Source organism: Ranitomeya variabilis, chromosome 4 (genome assembly GCF_051348905.1).
Source record: "Ranitomeya variabilis isolate aRanVar5 chromosome 4, aRanVar5.hap1, whole genome shotgun sequence".
Classification (NCBI taxonomy): Eukaryota; Metazoa; Chordata; class Amphibia; order Anura; family Dendrobatidae; genus Ranitomeya; species Ranitomeya variabilis.
Genome location: NC_135235.1, coordinates 586,942,043 through 586,968,875, shown reverse-complemented (window position 1 = coordinate 586,968,875; position 26,833 = coordinate 586,942,043). Strand labels below are relative to the sequence as shown.

The 26,833-nt window shown below is 46.4% G+C and overlaps 1 protein-coding gene across 4 annotated transcripts in view; it reads right to left on the bottom strand.

Annotated features, from left to right (window-relative positions):
• Window positions 1–21,872, bottom strand: part of ZBP1 (Z-DNA binding protein 1) — a 33,680-nt gene extending 11,808 nt beyond the window's left edge. For 2 of the 4 annotated variants that reach the window (XM_077253123.1, XM_077253124.1), the window contains exons 1-5: window positions 21,741–21,871; window positions 21,013–21,093; window positions 15,988–16,164; window positions 5,100–5,177; window positions 21–191 (exon numbers count right to left, since the gene is read on the bottom strand). In XM_077253123.1, coding sequence (XP_077109238.1) covers window positions 21–191; window positions 5,100–5,177; window positions 15,988–16,164; window positions 21,013–21,088 — 502 coding nt within the window. In that variant the 5' untranslated portion in view covers window positions 21,089–21,093; window positions 21,741–21,871. Of the gene's footprint in view, window positions 1–20; window positions 192–5,099; window positions 5,178–15,987; window positions 16,165–21,012; window positions 21,094–21,740 lie in introns of those variants that run through there. The other 2 variants (XM_077253125.1, XM_077253126.1) reach the window with 2 other exon arrangements.
• Window positions 21,873–26,833: the final 4,961 nt, after the last annotated feature.

The window sequence follows — 26,833 nt, the reverse complement described above, 5'->3', positions numbered from 1 at the left end:
AAATAGACCTCTCCAGTAACCTGTATTAATGGACCACAGTTTCTCCTTGTTGTCCAGGCAGAGTAGATTTAATTTCTCCATCTTATATAAATCGCCGTTCACGTCCTTCGCCACCTTTTTCCCTATCCCTTTAGCAATGTTTCGTGCTTTTGATGGCTCATTTGATGTCAAGAAGGTAATGATGCTTTTCTCTGCAATGGAAAGATGTCATCAGAACATGTTCTTCACAGCTGTAATTGTGAGCTCTAGTTGGCGTTTGGGCGTCTTATTCATGGTGAGATTCCATTAATATACCATTATAGATCTCCATATTTCATACCTCACAACTTTTGAAAAAGAGCAAGAGGGGCAGAATATGTGGCGCACTTAGGGCACCGTGGCAGAACTTTAGGCCATGCTCTTAACCACACCCATTTATCGTTTCATTCTCACCTGGGTGTAAGAGGGTGACAGAGCCTGTCATTTCCCTTCCCTCCTGAAAGAAAACTAATTCTGACGTGATTTTATGATAATTTTATGACGCCTGTAATATGTGAAAATGCATAGAACTTTATAAGAACTAATTGATGCTGTTATCATGATGCAATGTAGATATTGTACAATTTGAGTAATGTATAGTGAATAGGGAAAGCATAGTCAGGTTTAGGACATAAGGTATAGCATAGGGCTTAGAGGTTAGTTTAAGAAAGGGAAATATGCAGTGGTGGGCATATTAGTTATAAGAAGTATTGTACAGGTTTAGATACGGTTAATATGTTGGGACCAGCCCAGCATGGGAGAAGGAGAGGAGCACTTCCTTCTCTCATGGAGCACATCCTGGTTAGATTAGATAGACAGATAGATACAGTGTTATTGAGACTTCCAAGGCCAGAGGGCTGGTGGCACGAGAAGTATGTATTGTTCTGAGAGTATGAGAACGTTAGCAACTTTGTTCAGAGGACATTCCTGTAACTCCCGGGGCCTACGGCCCGTACTAGGCACAAGGATGACTGCCTTATTCCCTTCCAAGAAGTGGTCTTGAGAATACTGCGTGGCCAAACGGAAAATCCCAGGGGCTGAAGGAACAAGTAAGAATATAGTTCATATTCTCCCGGGTGCTGCGCTTTCAGTACAGAACCCGGGCATTTTCATAACACTATTAACCCTACACCTGCAGGTCAATAGTGTTTTCCAACCTGGCTGATTCCCTTTAACATAAGTCATAAAATGTTATTGTATTATTATGACAGTGTTCTTTTGTGGTGGGCAGACTTGTGGATAAATAATTTTCTTTTTTTTTTAAGATACTATGTCCCCCAAAAAGCTCATAGCAGATCTCTGGAGGATATATATATTTTTTCCGTTACTGTACATATTGTCCACTGTAGCTAAGTCATCTATAGGAGCCCCAGTTACATGAAAAATATCCTTTGATAAATCACTGGCAGAGCTGATCTGGGTGAACAAAAACCCAGCACCTCCGTGTGTGGCTTAGACCCAGTCTAATAGTAGCCTCGGCTGTGCCAAGCTTCTGTTCTCTATGAGCCTGCAGGAGAGAAGACAGATAGTGTTAATAAATCATTTCTGTCTTCTCAAGGGACACTCGGTGCTACGCAGTGTGAGCTCAGCAGGTCAGTGCCCACACTGTGCAGCGATGAAAGCAGGATGACACACTTGGCTCACTACCCAGGACAGTGGGATAGATACCCAAATCTGTTACTGTCCCACCGGATCCTGAACAGTTAGGAGCTATGATATTCCATCCATCCCTTCACATATGGTAATTTGGTTTCCTTCAGTTACCACTAGAGGGAGCTCACTGCATACATAGTTATACAGCTGCCATTATCTAATATATAAAGCTGAATGTGTGTGTGTGTGTATGTATGTATGTATGTATGTATGTCCGGGATTGGCATCTGAACCGTCGCAGCTACAGCCACAAAATTTTGCACAGTCACACGTCTGGACCCCGAGAGCGTCATAGGCTATGTTGTGAGGTGAAATTTTAACCCCGCGCTTTCCAATTCACCAAACAATTTTGCCCCTATCGACATAATGGGGAAAAAGTGAAAGGAAAAGTGTTGGAGGCGTCGCAGCTACAGGCACAAAATTTTGCACAGTCACACGTCTGGACCCTGAGAGCATCAAAGCTATGTTGTGAGGTGAAATTTTAACCCCGCGCTTTCCAATTCACCAAACAATTTTGCCCCTATCTACATAATGGGGAAAAAATGAAAGGAAAAGTGTTGGAGGCAAATTAACAGCTGCCAGATGTGAACAAGGGGGACTTAAAGAATGACAGCGATGGCGCCAAAGAGTATATACTGTACAGTTGCTAAGGTGGGGCCCCAACATGGGATAATCACCACACCACCACGGGGATATGAACACACACACAAAATGCGCCACATACTACCACGTGCTCGAACACATATACCACCCTCAGCGCACATTTCACCACACATACACCAACCTCGCCACATAAAAGTAGAAACACAAAAGTCGCCGCTCAAAACTCGCCACGCGCAAAACTCTCTACATGCAAAACTCGCCACACGTGCAAAACTCACCTCATGGAAAACTCGCCACACGCAAAACTTGCACACGCAGAAAAATTGCCACACGCAGAAAAATTGCCACATGCACAAAAGTTGCAACACATGCAAAAGTTGCCTCACACAAAACTTGCACATACTCAAAAGGCACCACACATAAAACTCGCCACGCGCAAAACTCGCCATGCGCAAAACTTGCTGCACACAACGCTAACCTGTCACATGCAACTCGACACACAAAAAGTTGCTACACGCATGTCGCCACACAAAACTCATCTCACAAAAGTCCCTACATGCATGTCGCCACACGCAACTCAACACACACAACTTGACACACGAAACTCGCCCTAAAACACACACAAGTCTGGTATTATCCTTCAAAAATAAAAATCTGATTAATAAGCAGACAAACTACAAGAGCAACAAATGTACCATATAGGAATCCGGCAGCTGTCAGTCACATGACCAGTCTATTATGTGTATGTGTGAGCTAATATATACTGCCAGGGGGTGGGCTTACTGTTGGCTGGGGATTTATCAGGCTGCCATTTTAGCTTACAAATACTGAGGTAAAAATACTGACCAAATAACGTGTGAACGAGGTCTAATACAGGAGGAGATGACATACAGATATATACTATATACAGGAGGAGATGACACACAGGTATATACTATTTACAGGGGAGATGACACACAGGTATATACTATATACAGGAGGAGATGACACACAGATATATACTATATACAGGAGAGATGACACACAGGTATATACTATATAGAGGAGGAGATGACATACAGGTACATACTACATACAGGACGAGATGACATACAGGTATATACTATATACAGGAGGAGATGACACACAGGTATATACTATATACAGGAGCAGATTACCTACAGGTATATAGTATATACAGGAGGAGATGACATACAGGTATATGCTATGTATAGGAGGAGATGACATACAGGTATATACTATATACAGGAGGAGATGACACACAGATATATACTATATATAGGCGAGATGACACACAGGTATATACTATATACAGGAGATTACATACAGGTATATCTAATATATAAAGCTGAATGTGTGTATGTATGTATGTGTGTATGTCCGGGATTGGCATCTGCACCGTCGCAGCTACAGCCACAAAATTTTGCACAGTCACACGTCTGGACCCCGAGAGCGTCATAGGCTATGTTGTGAGGTGAAATTTTAACCCCGCGCGTTCCAATTCACCAAACAATTTTGCCCCTATCTACATAATGGGGAAAAAGTGAAGGGAAAAGTGTTGGAGGAAAATTGACAGCTGCCAGATGTGAACAATGAGGACTTAAAGAATGAGAGCGATGGCGCCAAAGGGTATATACCGTACAGTTGCTAAGGTGGGGCCCCGACATGGGATACTCACCACACACGGGGATATGAACACAAACACAAAATGCGCCACACACTACCACGTGCTTGAACACATATACGACCCTCAGCACACATTTCACCACACACACACCAACCTCGCCACATAAAAGTCGAAACACAAAAGTCACCACTCAAAACTCGCAACGCGCAAAACTCGCTACATGCAAAACTCGCCATATGCAAAACTAGGCTCACGCAAAACTCGCCACACGTGCAAAACTCACCTCATGGAAAACTCACCTCATGCAAAACTTGCACACACAGAAAAATTGCCACATGTACAAAAGTTGCACCACATGCAAAAGTTGCCTCACACAAAACTTGCACATACTCAAAACGCACCACACATAAAACTCGCCACGCGCAAAACTCGCCATGCACAAATCTTGCTGCACACAACTTGCTACACTAACCTGTCACATGCAACTCGACACACAAAATGTTGCTACACGCATGTCGCCACACAAAACTCATCTCACAAAAGTCGCTACATGCATGTCGCCACACGCAACTCAACACACACAACTTGACACATGAAACTCGCCCTAAAACACACACAAGTCTGGTATTATCCTTCAAAAATAAAAATCTGATTAATAAGCAGACAAACTACAAGAGCAACAAATGTACCATATAGGAAATACGGCAGCTGTCAGTCACATGACCAGTCTATTATGTGTATGTGTGAGCTAATATATACTGCCAGGGGGTGGGCTTCCTGTTGGCTGGGGATTTATCAGGCTGCCAATAGCAACCAATCACAGCTCAGCTTCTATTTTGCTACAGTTAATTAACCTGAGCTCTGATTGGTTAATATAGGCAACAAAGACATTCTCAGTATAACAAAGCTAATATATGTTGTGAAATGCTTCTATTAGCTTAGTTTTTGCCTTTTAATAATTACATTTCTATCTATTTGTTTTGTGGTTTTTGTGTGCAGAATACATTTTTGTTAACACATTCTATTTTGCTAACAGCAGTCATTAACCCGGGCGAAGCCGGGTAGTACAGCTAGTACTCAGTATAAAGTCCATGTTCAGTAAGCTCCTCCTGGCCTTCGTAGTATCATAGAGGAGCGCAATTTTCAATTCACTTAACTCAAAAAAGACTATCAATTTAATTCTAATCCATGTACTCACGTTGGTCTGTTAGCTCGATTGTCTTTGAGGCCACTTCTGTTCCTGACATACTTCCATTTGTTGCAGGTCCTTCAACATCTAAAATGTAAAAAAAATGTAAACAAACTTCAAGTTCAGTTCCTTTGATCCAACAGGTTATCAAATATTCTATTTTATGAATTGGTAATAGAAACAACTGTGAAAATTGAAAAAACAAAAAAAACAAAAGTGTAGAAAACTTTCAGAAAGACCACAATCTTTTACTAATTTTTACGTCTGCAGAGACACAGGAGCAAGGAGCAGTTTCTGAAATGTCCTGTATTATAAACGGAATTTGACTAACTTTTTGGTGTTTTGCTGTAGATATTGGGAAGTAAAACAATTGAAGTACAAGCTATGGCCAGCAGGTGGAACTGTAGACTTTAATCTAATCTCTAAAGTGAAGGCCTTTGTTACGGTGGATAAAAGAAATGCTAGAGTGCATCCATGAGTATGGCGAGCTTACGCAGATCTCTGTGCACAAGCTCATAGAAACACTGGAGCCTCTTTAAACCCTTCAGTGCTGGGCCATTTTTTGTTTTTGCCTTATAGATTTTTCTTCTTCTTCCAAAAGCCATAACGTTTACATCTTTCCATTAACATTGCTATATGAAGGCTTTTTTTTGCGGGATGAGTTGTAGCTTCACTTTATCATAAAACATACTGAAGAACACGAAAAACAAAAAACAATGATTGAATGACTGTATATTTGTGCTCTGTGTATACAGGTCCTTCTCAAAAAATTAGCATATAGTGTTAAATTTCATTATTTACCATAATGTAATGATTACAATTAAACTTTCATATATTATAGATTCATTATCCACCAACTGAAATTTGTCAGGTCTTTTATTGTTTTAATACTGATGATTTTGGCATACAACTCCTGATAACCCAAAAAACCTGTCTCAATAAATTAGCATATTTCACCCGTCCAATCAAATAAAAGTGTTTTTTAATAACAAACAAAAAAACCATCAAATAATAATGTTCAGTTATGCACTCAATACTTGGTCGGGAATCCTTTGGCAGAAATGATTGCTTCAATGCGGCGTGGCATGGAGGCAATCAGCCTGTGACACTGCTGAGATGTTATGGAGGCCCAGGATGCTTCAATAGCGGCCTTAAGCTCATCCAGAGTGTTGGGTCTTGCGTCTCTCAACTTTCTCTTCACAATATCCCACAGATTCTCTATGGGGTTCAGGTCAGGAGAGTTGGCAGGCCAATTGAGCACAGTAATACCATGGTCAGTAAACCATTTACCAGTGGTTTTGGCACTGTGAGCAGGTGCCAGGTCGTGCTGAAAAATGAAATCTTCATCTCCATAAAGCATTTCAGCCGATGGAAGCATGAAGTGCTCCAAAATCTCCTGATAGCTAGCTGCATTGACCCTGCCCTTGATGAAACACAGTGGACCAACACCAGCAGCTGACATGGCACCCCACACCATCACTGACTGTGGGTACTTGACACTGGACTTCAGGCATTTTGGCATTTCCTTCTCCCCAGTCTTCCTCCAGACTCTGGCACCTTGATTTCCGAATGACATGCAAAATTTGCTTTCATCAGAAAAAAGTACTTGGGACCACTTAGCAACAGTCCAGTGCTGCTTCTCTGTAGCCCAGGTCAGGCGCTTCTGCCGCTGTTTATGGTTCAAAAGTGGCTTTACCTGGGGAATGCGGCACCTGTAGCCCATTTCCTGCACACGCCTGTGCACGGTGGCTCTGTATGTTTCCACACCAGACTCAGTCCACTGCTTCCTCAGGTTCCCCAAGGTCTGGAATCGGTCCTTCTCCACAATCTTCCTCAGGGTCCGGTCACCTCTTCTCGTTGTACAGCGTTTTCTGCCACATTTTTGCCTTCCAACAGACTTACCATTGAGGTGCCTTGATACAGCACTCTGGGAACAGCCTATTTGTTGAGAAATTTCTTTCTGGGTCTTACCCTCTTGCTTGAGGGTGTCAATGATGGCCTTCTTGACATCTGTCAGGTCGCTAGTCTTACCCATGATGGGTTTTTTGAGTAATGAACCAGGCAGGGAGTTTTTAAAAGCCTCAGGTATCTTTTGCATGTGTTTAGAGTTAATTAGTTGATTCAGAAGATTAGGGTAATAGGTCGTTTAGAGAACCTTTTCTTGATATGCTAATTTATTGAGACAGGTTTTTTGGGTTATCAGGAGTTGTATGCCAAAATCATCAGTATTCAAACAATAAAAGACCTGACAAATTTCAGTTGGTGGATAATGAATCTATAATATATGAAAGTTTAATTGTAATCATTACATTATGGTAAATAATGAAATTTAACACTATATGCTAATTTTTTGAGAAGGACCTGTACATATCTGCATGTGTGTGCTCTGTGCATACATGTCTGTATGTATGTGCTCTGTGTATACATGTCTGTATGTATGTGCTCTGTATATGCAGTGGCTTGCGAAAGTATTCACACACACCTTGGAAGTTTTCCTGTTTTGCTACTTCCCAACCTGGAATTTCAGTTTTTTTTGTTTTGTTTTGTTTTTAGGGTATGTATATCAGTTCATGTAAAGAACATAGAAAATCAAAAGAACAACAGGCAGTCATAGAATCCAAAACAGTCAAAATTTTATTAAATAAACACAAGAAAAACATATACAAAGGTATAAAAAAAAAAACAGACAAATGATGTCAAGAAGGGCTAAAAGATGACACAGGGCATCATCCACAACATGTTTAGAGCCCAAGGTACGGCAGTCCCTATAGTGCGAACATAATGGTGACTGTATAAAGTGCCATAAGCAATATATAGCAGCAAGACAAATCGCCCCAAAAAGAAATAGGGCAACAAGTCCCTCCTGATAAATAGTCACACATCAAACCCCAAAGTGGCTAACGAAAAAATAAGTGCAGGAGTCATATAATGAGCAGCAATAATAAGCACATCACCTTAAACAAATAGCAGGTAATCGCAGGGACCCACGGGGTCCCTGCGATTACCTGCTATTTGTTTAAGGGCTGTCCCACACGTCCAGATAATTCCGGTACCGGAATAAATCGGTACCGGAGTTATCCGTGTCCATGTGCCTGTGAACTCACGTGGGCCATACGTGCGGCACACGTGTGCCGCCAGTATGGCGAGTGGGTACCACACGGAGCGTGTGGTACCCACGCGTCTGGTACCCTGCATTGTGCTGAAGCCGCGATTCATATGTTCCCTGCAGCAGCGTTTGCTGCAGAGAAAATATGAATAATAGTGTTTAAAATAAAGATCTATGAGTCCCCCGCCCTCCCACCCCCTGTGCGCCCCCCCCACCCCCTATGCGCCCCCCCGCTGTTCAGAAAATACTCACCCGCTCCCACGTTGGCTGTCGCGGCTTCCTGGTCTGGCCCCATCTTCTCCTGTATGCGGTCACGTGGGGCCGATCATTTACAGTCATGAATAGGCGGCTCCACCTCCCATAGGGGCGGAGCCGACTATTCATGATTGTAAATGAGCGGCCCCACGTGACCGCATACAGTAGAAGGCGCGGGGCAGAGAGGAAGGAGTGACAGCCAACGTGGGAGCGGGTGAGTATTTTCTGAACAGCGGGGGGGCGCACAGGGGGTGGGAGGGCGGCGGACACATAGATCTTTATTTTAAACACTATTATTCATATTTTCTCTGCAGCAAACGCTGCTGCAGGGAACATATGAATCGCGGCTTCAGCACCAGTGGGGGGGACAGCGCTTACTGTAGCGCTGTCCCCTGCACGGCACACGGACTGCAAACGGAGACCGTCCGTTTGTGGTCCGTGTTTTACATGGACCCATTGACTTTAATGGGTCCATGTAATACGTGCGCTCCCACGAACACTGACATGTCTCCGTGTTTGGCACACGGAGACACGGTCCGCAAAAAATCAATGACATCTGCACAGATGCATTGATTTTTATGGGTCTACGTGTCAGTGGCTCCGGTACGTGAGGAAACTGTCACCTCACGTACCGGAGCCACTGACGTGTGAAGCCGGCCTAAGGTGATGTGCTTATTATTGCTGCTCATTATATGACTCCTGCACTTATTTTTTCGTTAGCCACTTTGGGGTTTGATGTGTGACTATTTATCAGGAGGGACTTGTTGCCCTATTTCTTTTTGGGGCGATTTGTCTTGCTGCTATATATTGCTTATGGCACTTTATACAGTCACCATTATGTTCGCACTATAGGGACTGCCGTACCTTGGGCTCTAAACATGTTGTGGATGACGCCCTGTGTCATCTTTTAGCCCTTCTTGACATCATTTGTCTGGTTTTTTTTTTATACCTTTGTATATGTTTTTCTTGTGTTTATTTAATAAAATTTTGACTGTTTTGGATTCTATGACTGCCTGTTGTTCTTTTGATTTTCTATTGTGTTTTGCAGTTATCCTTGTGTCCATGATTGGGTGTTGTGGATATATATTTAGTATTACTTGACTATGCCGCATTACAGTATAATTTCTATTATCCACCATCAATAATGCTCATTGGAATTTTGTCTTACATGTAAAGAACATGCCTACAACTGTGAACATTTGATTTTCTTTTTATTGTGAAGCAAACAACAAAATAACTGAAAACTTCAGTGTGCATAACTATTCACCCCCTAAAGTCAGTACTCTGACTTTACAGCCTTCTTTTGCAGCAATTACAACTGCAAGTCGTTTTGTATAAGTCTCTATGAACTTACCACATCTTGCCACTGAGATTTTTCCCCATTCCTCAAGACAAAACTGCTCCAGCTCCTTCAAGTTAGATGGTTTCCTCTGGTGAACAGCAATCTTCAAGTCTAACCACAGGTTCTCAATTGTATTAAGGTCTGTGCGTTGACTAAGGCTACTTTCACACTAGTCCGTCGGTACGGGCCGTCGGCCCGACATACCGACGGACAGTGTGTTAAGTAGCACAACGGGGGCAGCGGATGCAGTTTTACAACGCATCCGTTGCCCATTGTAATATCCGGGGAGGAGGGGGCGGAGTTACGGCCGCGCTTGCGCGGTCGGAAATGGCAGACATGACGCACAGAAAAAGTTACATGTAACTTTTTTTTGTGCCGACGGTCAGCCAAAACACGACGCATCTCAACAACTTTGTCTCTGACTTGTTTGGAGATCTCCTTGGTCTTCATGGTGTTGTTTTGTTAGTGGTGCCTCTTGGTTAATGGACAGAAAAGCTGTGTATATACTGATGGACCACATGACACGTAGATTGCACATGGGTAGACTTCCTTTCACTAAGCATGTGACTTATGAAGGTAATTGCTTGCACTAGAAATTTTTAGGGGCTTCATCGCAAAATGAATGAATACAAATGTACATGCCAATTTTTAGTAATTTGATCCCATAAATTTAATGTATGCCTATATTTTTTTCACTTTACCAACTTAGACTATTCAGTGCTGAACTGCTGATGCATCACACACAAATCAGATTAGAAAAATATTTAAACACAAGTTTTAATCTAACAAAATAGGTAAAGAAGCCAAGGTTGGTGAATACTTTTGCAAGCCACTGTACATGTCTGTATGTACAGTACAGACCAAAAGCTTGGACGCACCTTCTCATTTAAAGATTTTTCTGTATTTTCATGACTATGAAAATTGTACATTCACACTGAAGGCATCAAAACTATGAATTAACACATGTGGAATTATATGCTTAACAAAAAAAGTGTGAAACAACTGAAATTATGTCTTATATTCTAGGTTCTCCAAAGTAGCCACCTTTTGCTTTGATGACTGCTTTGCACACTCTTGGCATTCTCTTGATGAGCTTCAAGAGGTAGTCACCGGAAATGGTTTTCACTTCACAGGTGTGCCCTATCAGGTTTAATAAGTGGGATTTCTTGCCTTATAAATGGGGTTGGGACCATCAGTTGTGTTGTGCAGAAGTCTGGTGGATACACAGCTGATTGTCCTACTGAATAGACTGTTAGAATTTGTATTATGGCAAGAAAAAAGCAGCTAAGTAAAGAAAAACCAGTGGCCATCATTACTTTAAAAAATGAAGGTCAGTCAGTCCGAACAATTGGGAAAACTTTGAAAGTGTCCCCAAGTGCAGTGGCAAAAACCATCAAGCCCTACAAAGAAACTGGCTCACATGAGGACCGCCCCAGGAAAGGAAGACCAAGAGTCACCTCTGCTTCTGAGGATAAGTTTATCCGAGTCACCAGCCTCAGAAATCGCAGGTTAACAGCAGCTCAAATTAGAGATCAGGTCAATGCCACACAGAGTTCTAGCAGCAGACACATCTCTACAACAACTGTTAAGAGGAGACTTTGTGCAGCAGGCCTTCATGGTAAAATAGCTGCTAGCAAACCACTGCTAAGGACAGGCAACAAGCAGAAGAGACTTGTTTGGGCTAAAGAACACAAGGAATGAACATTAGACTAGTGAAAATCTGTGCTTTGGTCTGAGGAGTCCAAATTTGAGATCCTTGGTTCCAACCACCCTGTCTTTGTGCGACGCAGAAAAGGTGAATGGATGGACTCTACATGCCTGATTCCCACCGTGAAGCATGGAGGAGGAGGTGTGATGGGGTAGGGGTGCTTTGCTGGTGACACTGTTGGGGATTTATTCAAAATTGAAGGCATACTGAACCAGCATGGCTACCACAGCATCTTGCAGCGGCATGCTATTCCATCCGGTTTGCGTTTAGTTGGACCATCATTTATTTTTCAACAGGACAATGACCCCAAACACACCTCCAGGCTGTGTAAGGGCTATTTGACCAAGAAGGAGAGTGATGGGGTGCTACGCCAGATGACCTGGCCTCCACAGTCACCAGACCTGAACCCAATCGAGATGGTTTGGGGTGAGCTGGACCGCAGAGTGAAGGCAAAAGGGCCAACAAGTGTTGAGCATCTCTGGAAACTCCTTCAAGATTGTTGGAAGACTATTCCCGGTGACTACCTCTTGAAACTCATAAAGAAAACAACAGGAGAAAACGACCATAAATCCAATAAAATCAATTTTATTATTAATATATAATTACAGGGTTTACGAATAATAGTAGAGAGAAAAAAATACAGGTTTCAAAACTTTAAGACGCTGTTAAAAATCAATATTTCCTATAGCACTGAAAGGAGAATATACTTTTTAAAAAACTTTTGTGCAGAAAAAAATCATGTGCAAAAAAATCTTTTTTACAGATGAATAAAAGACAGTGTGCAATATCACAAATAGTAAAAAACTATAAAAGCAAAACTTTGTTTAATAATAAGGTGTTAGTGCATTGTGCAAATATGCAGTGAGGAAAAAAAGGTGTATAGGATGTGCAAACAACGATCAGTATATAACACTGTCAGTGCCAAATAGTATGTACTGGGAATCCACAAAAAATAGTGCAAATGTTCACAAAAAGTAGTTAAACTTACTGAATATGATATGTGGCCCAGGATATAAAGAAACAGCGTCTGCCCCAACGCGCGTTTCGGCGCTATTGCCTTCGTCAGGAGGTGACGTAAGGAGGATCAGTGGGGTTTTTATGCAGGGAGCGGCCAATGAAATGAAGGTAAGACATAAAGAGCAATGAATAGAATGGGCGGGGTATCTGTGAAAAAGCCGGTCATGTGATTAAACACATGACACGGTAGGTGGTTACCAAAAGGTGACGTACCGAGTGTGGAAACAAGTGTCAGGCGGCGCATGCGCGGCAGGACGCCGACGGGTAACTATGGACGCCGCGTCATGCCGTAGAAGGTGCGAAGGAATTTCGCAACCTCCGTTGGCATAATGACGCGACCTCACATCGTCAGCCGAAGGGGACACTGCATCACATGCGCACTACTATTCCAGCACGGGTGGGAAAGTATATGAGAATAGAAATAACAACAGGACTATACCGCAATAAGAAGCTTGAAAATGTGTAAAAAAATATATGAAAAAATAATGAAAATATATGTGATCACAAAAAGAAACTAATGTGTGATGAATTTATACCCTAAAATGTATTGCCTAAGGCAAGAAATCCCACTTATTAAACCTGATAGGGCACACCTGTGAAGTGAAAACCATTTCCGGTGACTACCTCTTGAAACTCATCAAGAGAATGCCAAGAGTGTGCAAAGCAGTCATCAAAGCAAAAGGTGGCTACTTTGAAGAACCTAGAATATAAGACATATTTTCAGTTGTTTCACACTTTTTTGTTAAGTATATAATTCCACATGTGTTAATTCATAGTTCTGATGCCTTCAGTGTGAATGTACAATTTTCATAGTCATGAAAATACAAAAAAATCTTTAAATGAGAAGGTGTGTCCAAACTTTTGGTCTGTACTGTATGTGCTTTGTGTATACATATATGCCTGTATGCATGTGCTATATGTAAATCGAGCGCCCCCACTGCCGCAGGGCCGAGGGGTACCCGGTACCGGGCCTCTGAGTCTCTGCTCTGGGGTTTTCACGGTGGCTAGACCCGGTCCGTGACCCTGCTGAGGGGCGCCCAATGAAAGGTGTGGGTGGTGATGCTGTAGTGGTGCGGTGCAGGTCGCAGTAAACAATGAGGACACCAGGTTGCAGTCTCTTTACCTCTTTACTGAAGGCTTCGAGATAGTCAATCCAGAGCACTGTTAACAGGGCTGTCTGAGACTGGCCGGTCCAAAGGCACATTAGGAGTTCCCTTGACAGGTGAGAATCAGCGTCTACCTGCTAGCGCCTATGTGTTGTAGTCCTTCCCTGCTGAGCACCCCGGGATAGTCCTCACAACTGATTCTGTCTGCCTCTGATGTTCGTTCTCTCTCCGTCCCCCAGATGATATGGCTAGGACGCACCCGTATGACGGGGTAGGCCTGGAGTTCTTCCGGGACTCTAGAGTCGCCCCTCTCCCACAGCTGCCTCCGTTGTCTGCTTAGGTGTTTAAGTGAGACAGCCAACCTATAATTGGCTGTCCTGCCGTGGTTTGAAGTAATGCTTAAAGTCTCTTACTTTCTCGGCGTTCCGGCCACCGACTGTTTGCGCCTCAGAAGGATGTTGCCTCGATCTTTCAGCACGACTCCTTCTGGTCCTTTTGCCTCTTTGCTGTATTCCCGTTGCTCACTTGTTGCGTTGTTCTCTTAGGAGTCTGTCAGGATCCCATCCCTGACAGGTCCTCTCTCTAGCTCTTCCCAGTTACTTCTCTCCCTGTCTTCCTGTCCAACCCCCAGTTTTACCAGAGTGTGAGGAGTGGCCTACTAGATAGAACCACCCCCCCTGGTGGCCGGAGTGTGAAGTGTAGTGTGTGATACCTGGTCAGGTGAACTCCCCTAGTGCAATCAGACGCAACATCACTCCCCTTAGCGGCAGAGCGACGTTACTGCAACGACCAGGACTCTGGGGCGCTGCATAAACATGTTTATCTGCATGTATGTGCTTTGAGTATACATATATATCTGTATACATGTGTAATGTGTAAACATGTTTGTATGTATGTGTTGTGTGTACACGTGTGTGTATATACTCTCTGTAGAAGTATATTTATGTGGTCTGTGTATACATGTGTGTGTGTGTGTGTGGAGTGTGCGTACAGTGTGTATGTAACATACAGTTTTTGTGTCACATACTGTGTTTGTCTGTGTGTAGCATTCATGTTTATAAATACCAGCAGCACATATGAGAGTTCATAGGTGTAAACATGTCAGCAATCGTCCGACAAACGAGCAACATGATGATCATTCATCAGGTGATTAGATTGTTTATGCCTCAACAAAAATCATTGTTCTTGGCAGCACATTGTTACAATTGTAAAACTCACTCATTGTTACAAATATAACACTCAGGTAATGGAAAGGTAAAATCTTCTACCGGGAGATGATTCACCCACACCCAACTTGTCCTTGTACAGAATACAAAGACCCTAGCCGCACAACTCAAAAACACTATCTCAGACCTGAGTCCCTAAAAGCCCATGGAGGGGTTACTCGTACCTCCTGAGGAATGAGAGGGGAGGCCGCAACACACTGCCAATAAGAGGAGAGGAAAATGTGCAGGAAGATGTGAAAACACAGGTTGAGAAAATTAAAACACATTCATATAAGGTAGAGAGGGAAAGCTAAGTAGGGCCAAAAATAAATGGAACACGGATCACCTTCCAGAAACCTTAAGGTGAAAGGAAGAGAAACTGAAAAGGAAAACAAACAGACTCACTGCAGGACTTCAGCTAGTGTTTACCATGCAAGGTAAACCCCTTAGCTGAAGGGCTGGAACTGCTAAACCCAAGTCCACCTAGAGGTATAGCCAGCAAGAAAGTGCAGTGAATGGTGAAAATATAAACATCAACCCAGAATGTGATAGAGCTGAAAAAATGGAAAAATGGAAAAGGCAATAGCTCAGGAGACAGGGGAACCAACCATGAAGCAAAAGGTCAGCAGATCGAATCCCCAAACTAAGCCATGACACATATAGCCTAGTGTAAACTGCATATGTGCTGCTAATTACATGACGTGTGTGGGGGCACACGGATCTTTCCATTATTCTTCATCAGCCCATGAAAAAAGGCCAGTAAACAAGCGCCAAGTGACTTGTATAATGTGGATTGCCCTCGTCCCCTTCGAGCACATGCACCAAACATAGCTACAAGCCCCTAATTATGAAGCAGAGGCATAAAATGTGTGTCCTCTTGCACCTCGCGGAGGTATTAGTGGAGTACGATCTCTAGTAAGGGATCCGGTCAACTTTGGTGCATCCCTCATTGAATTATTTGCATTATCAGCACCTGGACTAACACCATTCAAAATTCAAGAATCCTTTTTTATTTATCTAATTTTTGTCTCCTTTATATCACTTTAGAGTGGCTGTACATGATTGGCAGAAGTCCAAAAACAGCGTCACATCTGTCCACAGGTTGTGACTGATATTGCTGCCCAGACTCACAGTTGCACACTACAGTCTACAACAAACCTGTGATAGCCACTGCTTTAATGCTCCAGACCTTGGAATTCTGCTCCAACAAGTTCATGGCCTTCATCTTGTACAGGTGCGGATTCACCTCGCTAGTAGTTTTTTTCTTTACGGCCTTTGCAATGCTCAGAGCAGTCTGCGATCCGTTGATTTCCAGACAATGGTAAATTTCCTTCTCTAAATGGAACAACATGAGATTTCTTTGAAATATCTCCATTAATAACCACATAACAGCTATAGACTGCGATTCTCAAATATTCTCCTCCATGGCCGTGGGTCTTCATGAACATATTACAGATTTTAGAGTGTAAACTATTTCTCTATTTCTTTCTAATTCTGTATGAGTGACATGGTATGAAGGTTTAGAGGAACCATAAGGTGGCACATATAGGTGCCTATACGTTCATACTACAATATTGGGCACATGGTACCTTAAACTGTTAAAGGAACTCTGTCACCTGAATTTGGAGGGAACAGTTTTCAGTCATATGGGCGGGGTTTTCGGGTGTTTGATTCACCCTTTCCTTACCCGCTGGCTGCAATATTGGATTGAAGTTCATTCTCCTCCATAGTACACGCCTGCGTAAGGCAAGATTGCCTTGTGCAGGCATGTACTACGGAGGACAGAGAATGAACTTCAATCCAATATTGCAGCCAGCATGCAGCCAGCGGGTAAGGAAAGGGTGAATCAAACACCCGAAAACCCCGCCCCTATGGCTGAAAATTGTTCCCTCCAAATTCAGGTGACAGAGTCCCTTTAAGCAAACGGATCCTTTTCCCAAAATCCCTTTAAAGAGGACCTGTCACTTGCCAAGTGGGTGAGGCTCTCAAGGATAAGCCCCAACAGAGAAGAGTTGAGGACCACACTCATTTGGCTATAAAAGACTAGATTTATAGGCAGGGAATAGGGGGCTATATCTCAAGAATGGAGATGAGCAAAAACAAAAGAAAAACAGCGCCCGATTCAGGAGAACAGCGGCATTTACACCAGGTTAAAAAACAAAACACATTTATGGCAAGTGATAGGTTCCTTTTTTTATATATATGCTGAGTGCTGCGCAATGGACACGGTATTTCAATAGGGAGGCAGTAACATTTAGGTGCTGCTATGTACAGGAAAAAAGCCAGGCAACAATCCAACCGGTTCATGCTTTATCCAATATTGATTGGAGTGTCGGATCAAATTCTGCAATGCAGATCTATGCGTCCACAAAAAAAATAAGATGGCATTTGGATGCCATCTATGTGCTGTCCGTTTTTTTCACAGACTGCTAGATAGGAAAAAGTAAAGAAACTTTTTTTTCTTTGCCTTATCCGAGAAAAACTGACAAAAAAATGGACAAAACTCGATGAATCACTGATGAAACTAGGACCATTTTTCTCACACTAGAAAAATCACTGCTGTCTGAATGAGGCCAAATGGAAATGGAAACTCAATCAAATACATATTGGATAAAATGGCTCCAAAAGTGAAAGTCTGTCCAGCACACGCACAATCAGTGTAGAGCAAACAATTCCTTTTTATGGCATGTACATTCTGTAAAAAGACTCATGTCTTTTTACATCAATTAAGGAATTTGCTCCTCAGACCTTGTGGGGGAATCACAACACAAAACCAGACCCCAATCAGAGAACAATAAGGCCATGTTCACACAGTGCGTTTTTTACTGCAGAACCGCTGCGGTTCCGCAGCTGTTTTCCATGCAGGGTACATTACAATGTACCCTATGGAAAACAGGAACCACTGTGCACACGGTCCTGAATTTCCCTTAAAAAGCCGCGATGAATCGGTGCGGGAAAAAAGAAGGAGCATGTCACTTCTTTCCCCGAAACTGCAGCGGTTCTGCACCCATAGACCTCCATTGTGAGGTCAAACCCGCAGTAAAACCCGCAGATCAAAAATATATCTGCGGGTTTTATTGCGGTTTGTGGTGCAGAACCGCTGCAGCCGGAAGTGCGGGGAAGCGGCCGGAAGTGCGTGGGCGGAAGTGCTTGGGCGGAGAGACATGGAGGCATACCGTCGCATGGGGATCGTGTCGGCCGTTTGATTGAATTGGTATGTGTGTGTGTGTATGTCTGTGTGTGTGTCTGTGTGTGTGTGTGTGTGTCTGTGTCTGTGTGTCTGTGTGTGTGTGTGTCCCCATGCGACGCTAGTGCCACCATTGTGCTGTCGCCGTATGGGACTACGACTCCCATCCGGTATTAGGATGGGAGAGTTGTCCCTGTGTCCGGCGACTTAGCACAATTGTAAAGTTACACCAAACACCTACACACAATACACATACATGACACACAGTACAGTACATACAACATATAACACAGAGTATATACTCACCAACAGCACACTTGTAGGCGAAGCCCTCGATCCTCCAGGAAAAAATCACAAAATAAAAAATCAAATTCATACTCCCTGTCCGCAGAATCCATAAAACGAGTGTCCCACGCCGATCGGCTGCTCTCCGGCGATACACTGCCAGGAGCGAAGCTCCTAGCAGTGTATCGCGTACTGTCCCGGAGTTCAATGGCTCCGGCGTCTCGGTTAACAGCAGTACAGCTGCGTTGAACTTTCCCACGCAGCACTGCCGTTAAGCGAGAGTGCCGGGGTCAATGACCGCCGGTAAACTCGCTCGCGCATGCGCAGTGACACACCGACAGGAACTATGGCTCCTGTCAGTGTGTTGCTGCAGCCGTGGAGAGCAGACATGTCTCTGGATGTGTCTGTTCTCCATGGAAAATCTTCGTGGGATACGTGGCACTTAAATACGTGGCAATTAAATACGTGACACGTGGCACTTATACGTGATACGTGTCACTTAAATACGTGATACGTGTCACTTAAATATGTGGCACGTGGCACTGAAATACGTGATACGTGGCACTGAAATACGTGGCACTTAAATACGTGGCACGTGGCACTTAAATACGTGATACGTGGCACTGAAATACGTGGCACTTAAATACATGGCACTTAAATACGTGGCACGTGGCACTGAAATACGTGATACGTGGCACTTAAATACGTGGCACTTAAATACGTGGCACGTGGCACTTAAATACGTGATACGTGGCACTGAAATACGTGGCACTTAAATACATGGCACTTAAATACGTGGCACGTGGCACTGAAATACGTGGCACGTGGCACTGAAATACGTGATACGTGGCACTGAAATACGTGGCACTTAAATACATGGCACTTAAATACGTGGCACGTGGCACTGAAATACGTGGCACGTGGCACTGAAATACGTGATACGTGGCACTGAAATACGTGGCACTTAAATACGTGGCACTTAAATACGTGATACGTGGCACTGAAATACGTGGCACTTAAATACATGGCACTTAAATACGTGGCACGTGGCACTGAAATACGTGGCACGTGGCACTGAAATACGTGATACGTGGCACTGAAATACGTGGCACTTAAATACATGGCACTTAAATACGTGGCACGTGGCACTTAAATACGTGGCACGTGGCACTGAAATACGTGATACGTGGCACTGAAATACGTGGCACTTAAATACATGGCACTTAAATACGTGGCACATGGCACTTAAATACGTGGCACGTGGCACTTAAATACGTGGCACTGAAATACGTGGCACTGAAATACGTGATACGTGGCACTGAAATACGTGGCACTGAAATACGTGATACGTGGCACTTAAATACGTGGCACTTAGGCTATGTTCACATTTGCGTTGTGCGCCGCAGCGTCGGCGCCGCAACACACAACGCAAACAAAAACGCAGCAAAACGCATGCACAACGCTGCGTTTTGCGCCGCATGCGTCCTTTTTTTGATTGATTTTGGACGCAGCAAAAATGCAACTTGCTGCGTCCTCTGCGCCCGGATGCGTGCGCTGCAGTGACGCATGCGGCGCAAAACGCAAGTGCGACGCATGTCCATGCGCCCCCATGTTAAATATAGGGGCGCATGACGCATAGCTGGATAGAGCTGGATCCGCGGGCTGTGATCTGGCCTACGCTCCGCACTCTGTGGAGCGCTGTCATTCAAAACACGTCCACTCATTTTGGTGTTTAGTCCCAAAATGGAGGATGGAAGAAGAAAAGGGTTGTACAAGGAAATGACATCATTTCTTTTTTTTTTTTCCCCCACTGCAGTTAAAGCTTTATTTGTGTCAAACACAGACAATCTGCAGAGAAAACTGCATAAAAAACCGCACTAAAAACCGCATCAAAAACCGCATCAAAAACGCATCAAAAACGCGCCAAAAACGCACCTGCGTTTTCTGCCAAGAGCTGCGGTTTTTGTCCTGAAAAAAAAAGGATTGAAATCAGGATCGTGTGAACATACCCTAAAACTTTCACACTCCTTATCTATGAACTGTTCCAATATTTATGGACACAACTGTTTATCCCTCTCCCATAATGATAGTTCTGCTTCACGTCATTTGTCTTATCTATTGCATTATTTCTGTGCTGTGTTGTGTATAAATATGTGATTCTTCAGGTTTTGTATTAGTCTATGCCTGATGAAGAGACCTGTGTAGTCTCGAAAGTTTGCAATTTGTTACCATCTTTTCAGTTAGCCATTAAAAGGCATCAACCACTGAGGACTCTCAATTCTAAATAGTTTTTATGGCATGGAAACAGTCAGCAAGCTACACATGACATGAGTTATTTAATTTCTATTTAGCATCTTGGGGTCTTTTATTTACTGTGAACAGAACATGGATCTAACACATCCAACAACGGCATCTTGTTGATGGTTCTAGGTGGTAAAATCATGAACTCTCAAAACCGTTATGACATAGCGATATGTTCTCTACTATTAGTTTGTTTGGTTGTAAACTAAGTTGTGATGGGAATTGTCACAAAATGTAATTATTATCAATATATAGTGGTTATCCTTCTTGCTGATGGTTTCCAGGAAACGAAATCAAGGGAAACAGAGGAAATATATAGTACAGATTACGAATTTACATTTAACAACTATTAATTGAAATCTGACATATATATATATATACACGTAACCCTGCCCTGGACATGTACTCACGGTGATCAGTCAGGACACAATCTATTTTTGATAATCTTGTTTTTGCCGTGATTAGAGTCTCGTTATTTTCAGCCATTGCATCTGTTTTTGGAAAATAAATTAAATCCTGTTAGAATGGTACGTCAGTGATCAGAAGTACATTAGTACTGTCACCCAGCTTTCCTATAGTCCTGAGAGGCAAATTTGCACATTTATCCCTACATAATGGGTAAAATTAGGAATGGGACAGGAAAGCCTAGCGATATGTTCGAGTCCCCGTGACTGCATGTCTCTAGACAGCATCAACACTTGGAGGGATTGCATATCAAATAGGAATCCCTGCATGTGTTGTGCCTATCGAACACTTGGGAGATATGCAGCCACGGGGAATCAAACATATTTTTCAAGCACGTTGAGGTCACTCGGTCAGCACCCGAGCATGCTCAGATAACACCTTATCCCAGCACGTTTGTTCTGGGAAGTTTTGAGTTTGAGTCAAATTTCCTGATTCTCTCTGTACACCCTTCTGATATGAGGTACAGGTAGAGACTATTGGAAAGCATGGCATACAGACCCTTGAGACCTTTTGTGGTGGCCTTGTTGCTTGTCGCCCACCCATTCCCATAATTAAGGAATGACTGAGACAATATAATGAATGAAAAAAAGTTACAAAAGTCTCCCAGTCTCTGTAGAACTACAACTCCCAGCATATTCTAGTGCCCACAGGGAAGAAGGTATTAGATCCTTACCTGGCGCAGGGAATCCTCACTCTGATTACCTCCCGGACTCATCAAATAGAAGATGAAACTTTGCGTTTTTTCTCTCAGTCGTCACGAAGCAAAACTGAAACTGAACGAACAGCTGACAGAAACTGATTACATCATGCTGTGGAGTGAAAGGCGGGAAAAAGAGTGCCGCTCAATAATGACGGACTAAATACCGAAGTACCTGGGTACAGAAGGCTGTAACTCACATTGTAGAGTTTAATATACCGAATCAGAAGAGTATCGCACCTGATGGGCTTAGATACAGAAGCTCAGCAGCCTGTATCACACAGAAGTTTACAGTTACTGGCTCAGCAGGTAGTGATCACATATAATACTAGATGGGTATTTCCTGAAGGAACTACAGATAGTGCTTTGGAATGGTGCCCGGGCTGCCCCTGCAAGACTTTCACACTTGGGTGCCCCTCAGGCGCTGGTTTGGTAGTTGTAGCCCCTCATTTGGTGGGCCGGGTCACTCTGGGTCCGATTTGGTGGGCCGGGTCACTCTGGGTCCGATTTGGTGGGCCGGGTCACTCTGGGTCCGATTTGGTGGGCCGGGTCACTCTGGGTCCGATTTGGTGGGCGGCGCCACTCTGGGTCCGATTTGGCGGGCGGCGCCACTCTGGGTCCGATTTGGCGGGCGGCGCCACTCTGGGTCCGATTTGGCGGGCGGCGCCACTCTGGGTCCGATTTGGCGGGCGGCGCCACTCTGTCCGATTTGGCGGGCGGCGCCACTCTGTCCGATTTGGCGGGCGGCGCCACTCTGGGTCCGATTTGGCGGGCGGCGCCACTCCGGGTCCGATTTGGCGGGCGGCGCCACTCCGGGTCCGATTTGGCGGGCGGCGCCACTCCGGGACCGATTTGGCGGGCGGCGCCACTCCGGGTCCGATTTGGTGGGCGGCGCCACTCCGGGTCCGATTTGGCGGGCGGCGCCACTCTGGGTCCGATTTGGCTGGTGGCGCCACTCCGGGTCCGATTTGGTGGGCGGCGCCACTCGGTCCGAATTGGCGGGCGGCGCCACTCGGTCCGATTTGGCGGGCGGCGCCACTCTGGGTCCGATTTGGCGGGTGGCGCCACTCTGGGTCCGATTTGGCGGGCGACGCCATTCTGGGTCCGATTTGGCGGGCGGCGCCACTCTGGGTCCGATTTGGCGGGCGGCGCCACTCTGGGTCCGATTTGGCGGGCGGCGCCACTCTGGGTCCGATTTGGCGGGCGGCGCCACTCTGCCTCAGAAACCAGGCCATTATAACCTATGGGAAAATTTCCCTATTGAAATGCATTACAATGAGGGGAAAAAACATTTTCAAACGCAAATTGCGCCAAAACTACAAATCCGATCGACATGAAAAATACTTAGCACACCTCTTGGGGACGCTGGCTTCGAAATGACACCTCACTGGAGTCTGTGAGTGAAGCGGTTCGGGCCGCATTACGTGCGGACTGAATAATAATAAGAACTAGATGGGTATTTCCTGAAGGAACTACAGATAGTGCTTTGGAATGGTGCCCGGGTTGTCCCAGCAAGACTTTCACACTTGGGTGCCCCTCAGGCGCTGTTTTGGTAGTTGTAGCCACTCTGGGTCCGATTTGGCGGGCGGCGCCACTCTGGGTCCGATTTGGCAGGCGGCGCCACTCCGGGTCCGATTTGGTGAGCGACGCCACTCAGGGTCCGATTTGGTGAGCGACGCCACTCAGGGTCCGATTTGGCGGGCGGCGCCACTCCGGGTCCGATTTAGCGGGCGGCGCCACTCCGGGTCCGATTTGGCGGGCGGCGCCACTCCGGGTCCGATTTGGCAGTCGGCGCCACTCTGGGTCCGATTTGGCGGGCGGCGCCACTCTGGGTCCGATTTGGCGGGCGGCGCCACTCTGGGTCCGATTTGGCGGGCGGCGCCACTCGGTCCGATTTGGCGGGCGGCGCCACTCTGGGTCCGATTTGGCGGGCGGCGCCACTCTGGGTCCGACTTGGCGGGCGGCGCCACTCTGGGTCCGATTTGGCGGGCGGTGCCACTCTGGGTCCGATTTGGCGGGCGGCGCCACTCTGGGTCCGATTTGGCAGGCGGCGCCACTCTGGGTCCGATTTGGCGGGCGGCGCCACTCTGGGTCCGATTTGGCGGGCGGCGCCACTCTGGGTCCGATTTGGCGGGCGGCGCCACTCTGGGTCCGATTTGGCGGGCGGCGCCACTCTGGGTCCGATTTGGCGGGCGGCGCCACTCTGGGTCCGACTTGGCGGGCGGCGCCACTCTGGATCTGACTTGGCGGGCGGCGCCACTCTGGGTCCGATTTGTTGGATGGCGCCACTCTGGGTCCGATTTGGCGGGCGGCGCCACTCTGGGTCCGATTTGGCAAGAGGGGGCACTCTGGTCCGATTTGGTGGGCTGGGTCCGATTTGGTGAGCGGGGCAATAATTATAAGACTACAGATAGTGTTTTGGAATTGTGCTCTACTGTCACTTTAAGAGCGGACATTATCTGACAAAACTTGTGACCTGGTGGGCTGATGTAGAGTTTATAGGCGTTGGCATAGTAACTGGGTCTCACTGCGCATATCAATGAGCTAATCAGCCAGGTGGCAGTTATTTTTAGAAATTGCCTCAGAAATCAGGCCCATTATAAACGTATTGGAAAATTTCCCTATTGAAACGCATTGAGACACTTTTTTCAAACGCAAATTGCGCCAAAACTACAAATCTGATCGACACGAAAAATACTTAGCACACCTCTCAGGAACGCTGGCTTCGAAATGACACCTCACTGGAGTCTGTGAGTTTAGCGGTTCGGGCCGCATTACGTGCGGACTGAATAATAATAATAAGAACTAGATGGGTATTTCCTGAAGGAACTACAGATAGTGCTTTGGAATGGTGCCCGGGCTGCCCCTGCAAGACTTTCACACTTGGGTGCCCCTCAGGCGGTCCGATTTGGTGGGTTGGGTCAATCTGGGTCTGATTTTGTGGGCGGGGTAAATCTAGGTCCGATTCGGTGGGCGGGGTCACTTTTGGTCCGATTCTGTGGGCGCGGCCACTCTGGGTCCGATTCGGTGGGCGGAGCCACTCTGGGTCCGATTTGGTGGGCGGGGCACCTTAGGGACCAATTTGGTGGGTGGGGTCACTCGGTCCGATTTGGTGGGCTGGGCACCTCAGGGTCCGATTTGGTGGGTGGGGTCACTCTGGGTCCGATTTGGTGGAAGGGGTCACTCTGGGTCTGATTTGGTGGAAGGGGTCACTCTGGGTTCGATTTGGTGGGCGGAGCCACTCTGGGTCCGATTTGGTGGGCGGGGTCACTCTGGGTCCGATTTGGTGGGCGGGGTCACTCTGGGTCCGATTTGGTGAGCCGGGCCCCTCGGGGTCCGATTTGGTGAGCGGGGTAATCTACTATATAATTGTCTAAGGGCACTTCCGTCTTTCTGTCTCACAACACCGCTACGTCATCATCTCATGAGACCGCAATGCACTCTTGGGACCGGAGCGCGCAACAAGCATCGGGTACCGGCCACTCCAGGTGCAACAAGCATCGTGTACCGGCCGCTCTAGGAGGTGCAACAACCATCAGATACCGGCCGCTCCAGGAGGTGAGTATGTAACTTTTTTATTTTAATTCTTTTTTTTTTTTTTAACAGGGATATGCAGTATACTATGTGACTGGACAATATACTACGTGACTGGGCAGTATAACTACGTGGCTCTGCGCTGTATACTGCGTGGCTCTGCGCTGTATACTGTGTGGCTCTGCGCTGTATACTACGCGGCTCTGCGCTGTATACTACGAGGCTCTGCGCTGTATACTGCGCGGCTCTGCGCTTTGTACTGCGCGGCTCTGCGCTATATACTGCGTGGCTCTTCGCTGTATACTACGCGGCTCTGCGCTGTGTACTGCGCGGCTCTGCGCTGTGTACTGCGCGTGTCCGTGCTGTGTACTGCGTGTGTCTGTGCTGTATACTGCGCCGCTCTGCGCTGTGTACTGCGCGGCTCTGCACTGTGTACTGCACGGCTCTGCGCTGTATACTGCGGGGCTCTGCACTGTATACTGCGGGGCTCTGCGCTGTATACTACGCGGCTCTGCGCTGTATACTGCGCGGCTCTGCGCTGTATACTGCGCGGCTCTATGCTGTGTACTGCGCGGCTCTGCGCTGTATACTGCGCGGCTCTGCGCTGTGTACTGGGCGGCTCTGCGCTGTGTACTGCGCGGCTCTGCGCTGTATACTGCGCGGCTCTGCGCTGTATACTGCGCGGCTCTGCGCTGTGTACTGCGCGGCTCTGCGCTGTGTACTGCGCGGCTCTGCGCTGTGTACTGCGCGGCTCTGCGCTGTGTACTGCGCGGCTCTGCGCTGTGTACTGCGCGGCTCTGCGCTTTATACTGCGCGGCTCTGCGCTATGTACTGCGCGGCTCTGCGCTGTGCACTGCGCGGCTCTGCGCGGTATACTGCGCGGCTCTGCGCTTTATACTGTGCGGCTCTGCGCTCTGTACTGCGCGGCTCTGCGCTGTGTACTGCGCGGCTCTGCGCTGTGTACTGCGCGGCTCTGCGCTGTGTACTGCGCGGCTCTGCGCTGTATACTGCGCGGCTCTGCGCTGTGTACTGCGCGGCTCTGCGCTGTGTACTGCGCGGCTCTGCGCTGTGTACTGCGCGGCTCTCCGCTTTATACTGCGCGGCTCTGCGCTGTGTACTGCGCGGCTCTGCGCTGTGTACTGCGCGGCTCTGCACTTTATACTGCGCGGCTCTGCGCTTTGTACTGCGCGGCTCTGCGCTGTGTACTGCGCGGCTCTGCGCTGTGTACTGCGCGGCTCTGCACTGTGTACTGCGCGGCTCTGCGCTGTGTACTGCGCGGCTCTGCGCTGTATACTGCGCGGCTCTGCGCGGCTCTGCGCGGCTCTGCGCTGTGTACTGCGCGGCTCTGCGCTGTGTACTGCGCGGCTCTGCGCTTTATACTGCGCGACTCTGCGCTTTGTACTGCGCGGCTCTGCGCTGTGTACTGCGCGGCACTGCGCTGTGTACTGCGCGGCTCTGCGCTGTGTACTGCGCGGCTCTGCGCTGTGTACTGCGCGGCTCTGCGCTGTGTACTGCGCGGCTCTGCACTGTATACT